General features: G+C 34.2%; 1 protein-coding gene across 1 annotated transcript; it reads left to right on the forward strand.

Moving 5' to 3' along the window:
• The first annotated feature begins 1,635 nt into the window (after positions 1-1,635).
• Positions 1,636-3,516, forward strand: LOC129302046 (exocyst complex component EXO70H1-like). The gene has a single exon (XM_054940711.1). It carries the CDS (start codon positions 1,636-1,638, stop codon positions 3,514-3,516), a length of 1,881 nt encoding a protein of 626 aa, XP_054796686.1.
• Positions 3,517-8,439: the final 4,923 nt, after the last annotated feature.

An 8,439-nucleotide genomic window follows, 5' to 3' on the forward strand; every position in this document is an offset into this window, starting at 1 on the left:
TTCCACACCCTCATCACGGGGCCCACCATGCAATCCTGTTTGGCGCAACAAATTAATTTAATTTCACGCGTGGAGCTTCCATCTCATAACGGTACACTACTAATTAAAAATTAAAAATAAAAATATTCATAATGCTTGCCCGGACTCATTGGAGCTAGACTATACAAAAATCTTTCAATCTTATCTAATAAAGTTTGACTTAAGATGGTTCAATCATGTCCGGTCTCTATAAATATTAGTCCTTCAAAACCAAAAATATAAAAAAGAATAGACTATTTATTCGAGGTGGACTGGACAAAAGGTTGGACATTTGGATCACTTGATCCAGTCTGATCCTATTTACTTATTTAATATAATTATAATTAAATTATTTTTAATAAATGTTTTAAGTGTAATTGATACTGAGGAAATAATTGCATCAAGATTTTTTGAGTTTGTTTCTAAATTATTATTGTGATGTAGGGCTATTGAAGTTTGTTGAGTGTTGTTTTTGTTGAAGTTATAAATTTAAATTATTTAGACTATAATTGAAATATTTTTTTTCTTATTGAAAATTATTATAGATTTATTATGATTAGAAGTGTTTTTATTATTTCAATTGAGTTTATTAGATTAAAATGAATTATTACTTCTCATAAAGAAAAAAAAACAGCTAAATGAATATTGGACTAACATGATCAGTCTCTCAATCCTATAGACTAAATTTAATCTTATTAAACTTCAAGTTATTACTGAATAAAAATAAACTATAAATTGTCTAACTCAATCATTCTTATAAAAGAAATAGTACTTTATGTTAGATTGAAGTACAGTATTCTTCAATTCTTCGTGCAACCCTGGTTGGGGCCGTGTCCTCATCATGATGCTTCTTTCAAAGGCTCACGCATGTGCTAAAAATAAATAACATTATTTTCAGCTGGATATGTTCGTAGACTCATCAGTGGCTATAGTTGAGCCCAATTTTCACTGATACCTCAAATTATATATCCTTGCCATATAACCTGCGCTTCCTGTCTTTTTTCTGATCTCGGCACTCATTCATATACTATATTTCGAGGAAAGTTGATGGGTTATGAAAATGAATAATTATTTAATTGGAAAAAAAATCAAATAAATAAAGCGTGTGCATTAATGAACAAATACAACTAGGCTTGAGTTTCAAGGAACCATACTGGGCCCTATTTGTCGAAAGGCGTAGGGAAATTCAAGGTCAAGGACTGCCAAGATATATATATATATATATATATTTGTTTGTGTGTGTGTACACAGTTTGAAAATAAACCCGGTCAACGGGACTCGGTAAGAGACATCTTGTATGGCTCCGAGTCCGAGAGACAATTCTAGAGTATAATCGCATTCGCGGCAATACAATTCCGTCCCAAGATAAATCACTCGGTTACACGTAAACTTCCTCCTCAAGTTCCTCTAATTGAGAACCCGCGGTGTTGTCGTTTCACTCCCTCCCTTATATATACGCCTTCCCATCATCACACCACTAGCTTCCCACGCAGAATTAATCGGAATCCCAAGCAGGCATAACGGCGGGCCCATTTCTTCTCCCTCACCACAAAATCACTCGCTTAAAGGGAAATGAAAAGCATCTGCTTTCACCCCAAGACGCCTTCATTCTCCACCATGACCAGCTCTAATCACTCGGAATCCTCTGATCCAAGTTCCTCGACGGCTATGAGATTTTCGGAATCCAGCATAGACCAGTGCATCGAGGATGCCCGAGCCTTGATCCTCAAGTGGAACCCAGAAACTTCTTCCTACGCCCAAATCACATCCCTCTTCTACGACGACAAATCTGAGGCCATGCACTACATCAAATGCGTTAACCAGCTCCACAAGGTAATGCATCTTCTCCACTCCCACCAGAACCCAATCTTCTCCGAGAAGCTCAGTCTCGCCACCAAATTGATGCACATGGCCATGAAAAGGCTTCAAAAGGAGTTCTACCAAATCCTATCCATCAATCGGGCCTTCTTAGACCCAGAATCACTCTCCACCGTCAGTAGATCATCTGTCAGTTCCACCACTTCCGATTTCGATGTCGAAGATGCTACTGCACCGGAGGACGACGTACGAACTGCCGGTGATTCTATTTCTGAATTGGAACAAGTCTCTTCACTTGCCACCAAAGATCTTGGGTCTATAGCCAAGTGCATGATCTCTTGCGGATATGGGAGAGAATGTTTGAAAGTCTACACGGTCATTCGAAAATCCATCATCGATGAAGCAATTTATCGGTTGAACTTGGAGAAATTGAAGACTTCTCACGTTAATAAGATGGACTGGCAGGTTCTTGATTTGAAAATCAAGATGTGGTTGGAGGCAGTGAAGGTTGCTGTGAGAACGCTCTTCAATGGAGAGAGAAAGCTATGCGACGATGTCCTCGCCGCTTCAGATTCCATCAGAGAGAGTTGCTTTGCCGATATTTCCGGAGACGGAGCCACTATTCTATTCTCATTCCCTCAACACGTAGCCTCCAGAATTAAGAACTCGCCGCCGGACAAGATGTTTAGGGTGCTTGACATGCTAATTGTGTTAACTTCATTATTGCCGGAGATCCAATCCATCTTCTCTTTCTCCTCGACCTCCGAAATTTTAAATCAAGTCCATAATTCTCTGCTCCGACTGAGCGAGTCCGTTCGGACGATGCTTTCAGACTTCGAGTCCACCATCCAAAAAGACACATCCAAGTCGTCGGTAAAATCGGGCGGAATTCACCCGCTGACCATACAAGCTATGGGCTTTCTCTCAATTCTCTCGGATTACAGTAACGTTCTCTCGGAAATATTCTCTGAATGGAGTCCACCACCAAAGTCTCCAGTGCCTGAATATTTACTAGAAAGTCAAGATTCCGATGAAGCGTCAACGACGCCATCGTTCTCTGCTAGAATATCTTGGCTGATTTTCGTTCTTCTCTGTAAGCTCGACAGCAAAACAAAGCATTGCAAGGACGCTTCATTGTCGTACCTATTTCTGGCAAACAATCTCCAGCATGTGATAATCACAACGCGAAACTCGAACTTGCAGTACGTGCTGGGCGACGAGTGGATCAGGAAGCACGAAACGAAGATGAAGGGGTTCGTGAGTAAGTACGAGAAGTTGGGGTGGGGCGAGGTGATTTCGTGCTTGCCGAGAAATCCAAAGGCGGCTATGCCGGCGGAAGAGGCGAGGGCCATATTCAGGAAATTCAACTTCCATTTTGAGGAGGCATATCGGAAGCAGAATTCATTCGCGGTGCCGGACAGGAAATTCAGGGAGGAGATCAGAGGATCGATAGCGAGAAAAATAGTGCCGGTGTATGAGGAGTTCTACGAGAGGCACAGGACCACTGTAGGATCGGTGAGAGAAATGGCAATGTACGTGACATTTCACCCCGATGACGTGAAAGGTTATCTCGCGAACTTGTTCTTTGCCGGGATAAAATCTGGCAGCGTAGCGACGTCGTCTTCGTCGTCATTGTCTTCGCGAACGTCATCTCCTCAACGGCCGCAGCAGAGGAATTAGGAATCAGAGTCAGTCAAGAGAACTGAATCAAATTGGATTTTTTGATGCGGGATGGAAACACATGCACACAATTTCGATGGCAATCAATTTTCTTTCCTAATATACATTCTGGCTTTTTTCTTTTCCTTTTTTAAATTTCTCGGTATACGGTTGAGTAGTGTCTATATTGGATGTGGACCCAGACCTTTCCAATGTTTTTTCCCTTGAAAAAATGATGTATAAAATTAAATATATTAACCATTTACGCGTATGCTTTAATTAAACGAAAAATAAATTTATTTCATCAAATAAACAAAGACCCGAGCAAATAACAAAAAACCACACTATATCTGAAAGAAAAACTTTCTCAGTAGTATATGCAGAATAAAAAAATGAAGATACATATGCTTCAATTATCAAAAAGCCTGCATTTATATGTGATAAGACGAACGTGTGACTTGCCGCCAAGAAAATAAGTGGCTGGTGTTACTCCCATATTATGCGCCGTTTGCAGATTTTTCTAATTTTTGTTTTTTTAGATAATTGGTTCCTAATGTCAAATGGTGAATTCTCTTGTAAGTTCTGAGCGTAGGTTCTGAATTGATGTGAGCATGAGTTGATGTTGAATTAATGAGACTTGGTGAGTTGATGGTTGCAAGATCAGCGATTGGGCATGGTCTTTCGTTGTTGCTGATTTATATGTGGATGTGGACGTGGGTTGCAGTGAGAAAAGGGAGGGATGGCATCGATTTCGTGGAAGGAAGAAATTGCTACAAGCTTTGTGCGGGACGAAATCAGAAAGAGAGAGCGGCACGGGTCTGACATTTCTCCGAAACCAAATCTGCTGGCATGAGTTTGACAAATATTAACATTCACATTGTGCTTCTCACCACGAGTAGTTCTTGCTTCCGCACCCCATCGTGTGCACACTTGAACACTTCCTATGAATTCTTTAACCAACTTGCATATGCAGGCCAGGAGCAGAGATTAACGTTTCGTAGAATGAAAGGCCAGTCTTGTGGCATTGAACCCCGGACAGATTCTGTTTTGGGAGTCCATCACCCAGAAGCTAAATACCAGCAGCTGATTGGCTGAGAAATTTCAGGTGAACAAACTTCATGGCAATGGTGCATCCATCCTCTTAATTATTGGCAGAATGACAATTAGGTTTCAAATGAATTAATTAATGATAGTTAGATTCTCAATAAAAAATTTTATAAAATAAATTATAAATATCAATTCAAATAATTACAAACAAAAATATCTATTATAATATAAAAATTATATTTGATATTTAAATATTTATTTGCAATTAAAATTTTTGAATTTGTAATAATTTGGATTGATATTTTCAATTTATTTTTAAAAAAATCTGTTGGAGACTTAACTGATATTAATTCAGTGTTTTGTAATCTAACTGTCATTCTCCTTTAATTATTTAGCACTCTTCAACCTCTTCCGATATAGAAATTTGTGTCCCACCATCTTCAAACACGAACCAAATCCTCTCAACATTTGCGTCCCTCAACGTCATGTGTCCAGATGATTAAGGGCTTGTTTGATTAACTTTTAAAAGTACATTCAAACACATCTGTAATGTGCTTTTACCAAATCCAACAAATAGTTAGATTTTTCAAATGTATTTTTGTCATATGTAAATTGAAATTTAAATGGGTACTAAAATACCCACAATACATACATCACATGGCTTTGAAAAATGTAGGTAAATAATTTGTTTTAAAATAGTGAGAAAATACATTTTAAAAGATCATGTAGGGATAAAACTAGGTCAGACCTAGCTATATTTTGACAAAACAAACTATTTGTATAAATAGATCTAATTATAAGCTTAAGCCAAGCCTTTTTGTTAAACAAGTCATAGAATCAAGTGTAATATCCTAATTTTTAGATAATAAATAAATTGTAAAATTAGGGTTTTATTGAAGATTTGAAGTTAAGGATTTTTATTGTTTTGAGGTTAAATTAAGGAATGAATTTGTATTTAAAGTTATTTGAGATTAATAACATATTAGGCATTTGATTGTGGAATAAATTGAGCCTAAAATCATATAAGAGATGTTTATTGACTTCTCTTAAAATATAATTTAAAAATAGAAGAAAAATGAAATATGATATGATATAAAACAAATAAATAACTAAACGAAAAAAAAAAAGAGGAAAAGAAGTAGCACCAGATTGCGTGCATGTGTATGTATATTCAATATATTAAAAAGAGAGGAAGAAAGGGGGAATGGAGACGGAATAAGTTGTGAGAGCCACGTCCCATTTTAATATTACATATCCCATCACCCTTCCCTTCTTCATTTTCCTCTTCCTCGTCTTCTTTTTGTACAGTATCCACCATTTCCAAACTTTTTTCATAAATATTTTTCACTTATCAATAATGATCTAATAGTAGCATTATTTTAATATAAAGCAAATTTTCTTATTAGTATTTTTTATAGGATAGTTAATTTAAAATTATGATGATTTAAAAATAAATGTTTAGGTTAGGGGTGTAAATGCTCTAGAACATTTCTTTAAGATTGGAACTTAAATTTGAATTTTTTTAATTAAACCCTATACCTATATGGTTGATTTTATGTTGAATATAATATGTTGGGATGATTTTTTGATTATTAGATACTTATTTGGGAATGAATAAATATTTCTATGGCTTGAAGATAATTTTTAAGTTTTTAATTTATTTTTGGATGAATTTTTAAAATATGGATGGATGAATTTGTAATACTATAAGTGATTTGAGACTTGAGTATAATTTATTAGGGTATACAAATTTTAGGAAGGAATTTGAAAAGTTAAACAAAGCACTAACCTTAAATTAGGGTTAATTTATATCTTAGGCCTATGCTTTCTAGACTCTTTAAATTAAAGTTATTTATTAATTTTAATGTGAAATTAATGTCTAGTATTATAGAATAATTGTATAAATTGTGTCGGCAAATAGAGTGGTAAAAGAGGAGCTGTGAAGTGAAATTTGTTATTCATGATATAAGGTAACCATTCTTAATATGTGGCGATGCGCACACGAGTGATTGATTATATGTTATTTTATTGTTTGTAAAATTGTAATTGTTTGGAAGTGATGTGTTTTATTTGAAAATTATTGCCAAGTGAGTTTAAGATTGAATATGTGTATTATGTTGATAAATATATTATTGTTTGGAAATATGAAATCAATTCAGTTGTTTTTCTATCAAGTTATTTAAAATATGCATGACTTGTTGAGGTATTTTGCAATATTGTTGTTGTTAGGATTTTGTGCGAAAAAATTAATTACCAAGTGGTAAACCCCCATTGAACCTAATGAGTGGCTTGTAACTTAGTCTAACTCACATTTGTTCGGGTGATTTGGCTTTCAAGTATGGTATAAGGAGGAATATAAATGTAGTCATGCAAATTAAATAATTGTTTGATTTATTTGGAAATAATTGTTTGGAAAAATATTTTGTTTGCTCACTTAACAATCACATGATTAATTGCATTTGCATGCATTATTGCATATTGATTTTGGTTTATGGAACCCTTATGTTTTATTCTTTGTGATTAATATTTTTATAAAAAAAGGGTCTAGTAGGTAAAACACTCAAGGAGTAGCTCGGTGTGTATTGTCACACCTAGGCCTATTTGGCCTATTTTTGTTAGATTATATGTATATATGCCAACTTAAAATCACATCTTTAGATTAGTTGAGCATGTAGACTTATTATTTTTAATTAACTCTTATTTGTTTTTAATTAACTCTTACTTGTTTGCCATAGGACATCTATCTGCTCCTCGTGGCCATAATTTAAATATTATATTTTGAATGAATACTTTATATGTTGGCCATGAGACTTTCGTCTACCCTCATAGCCCTAGAGGATTATTTGAATACATTGATGCATGTTTTGAGGTTCATGTTGGTAGGTGGCATTTGTTAATGTGATGTTGTGATCAAGTGTACTAAGTGAGAGCTTTGGTTGGATGGTACTTATCGTTTAAAAATGTGTTCTCCAGACTGTGTTGGCATTGATAGTGAATTGTTACTTGTAAACTGCTAGTTACCCAACCAAAGTCTTGTATTTTGTGACAAGGGTATACACTTGAGCCACCTAGTTGATAAATGTTTTGAGGAAAATACATTATTTGGAAATAATTTGTCCTGGGAATCAATGCTTTAATAGTGTTTGTGCTTTTTCAAAAAAGTGTTGAGTTTTAAATAATTGTTTCATGAGATCCCATTAGATACACTTTAATGCAGGAATTTCCTATATTACCATAGTATAGTTATTTTATTATGTTTAATTCTTTTTTATTTGATAGATCTTGTTTTATTATGGTAGATCTTGTTTTATTATGATAGTCCATTTGTAAAATATTTTTTAATGTAAGGACAACTCTTTCCATCACGGTGAATTTTATAAAAATAGTTTTATTTTTAATTATTACAGTACTCTCTTTTTCACCCCGGTAAAGTGTTAAAATAATATTTTAAATTCTTTATACCATAGTAATCATTTATTTACCATGGTATTGTTTTATAAATGTAAATTTCACTCTTTATAATCATGGTAGACCTTTTCTATCATGGTAAGTGTTTAATGACTTTAGTTTGATTAAATAAATATAAAGTTTTAAAAAATTGGTAAGAAATTTTAGGATGTTACACCAAGCCTATTTAAGTAAATAGGTTCAAATTGTAAAAAAAAAATATTTTAAAAGATCATATAGAGATAAAAAAAATCCAAACCAAGTTAGATTTTGACAAAATAGGCGTATGCTATTTGTATAAATAGGTCTAATTATAAGTTTAAATCAAACATTTTTATTAAACAAATCAGACAATCAAACCTGTTTAAATAAATAGGCAAGTCTATTTATTTAAAGCCTGGCCTACATGCCTATTTGTTTAAATTTGTATGTTATATTTATACAAGTAAA

Source organism: Prosopis cineraria, unplaced genomic scaffold, assembly GCF_029017545.1.
Source record: "Prosopis cineraria cultivar Desert tree isolate PC_DT_omini unplaced genomic scaffold, ASM2901754v1 PC1, whole genome shotgun sequence".
NCBI lineage: Eukaryota > Viridiplantae > Streptophyta > Magnoliopsida > Fabales > Fabaceae > Prosopis > Prosopis cineraria.

What these genes read in the sequence shown, in the direction of transcription:
- LOC129302046 (XM_054940711.1), top strand. Translation starts at nt 1,636, where the DNA reads ATGACCAGCTCTAATCACTCGGAATCCTCTGATCCAAGTTCCTCGACG.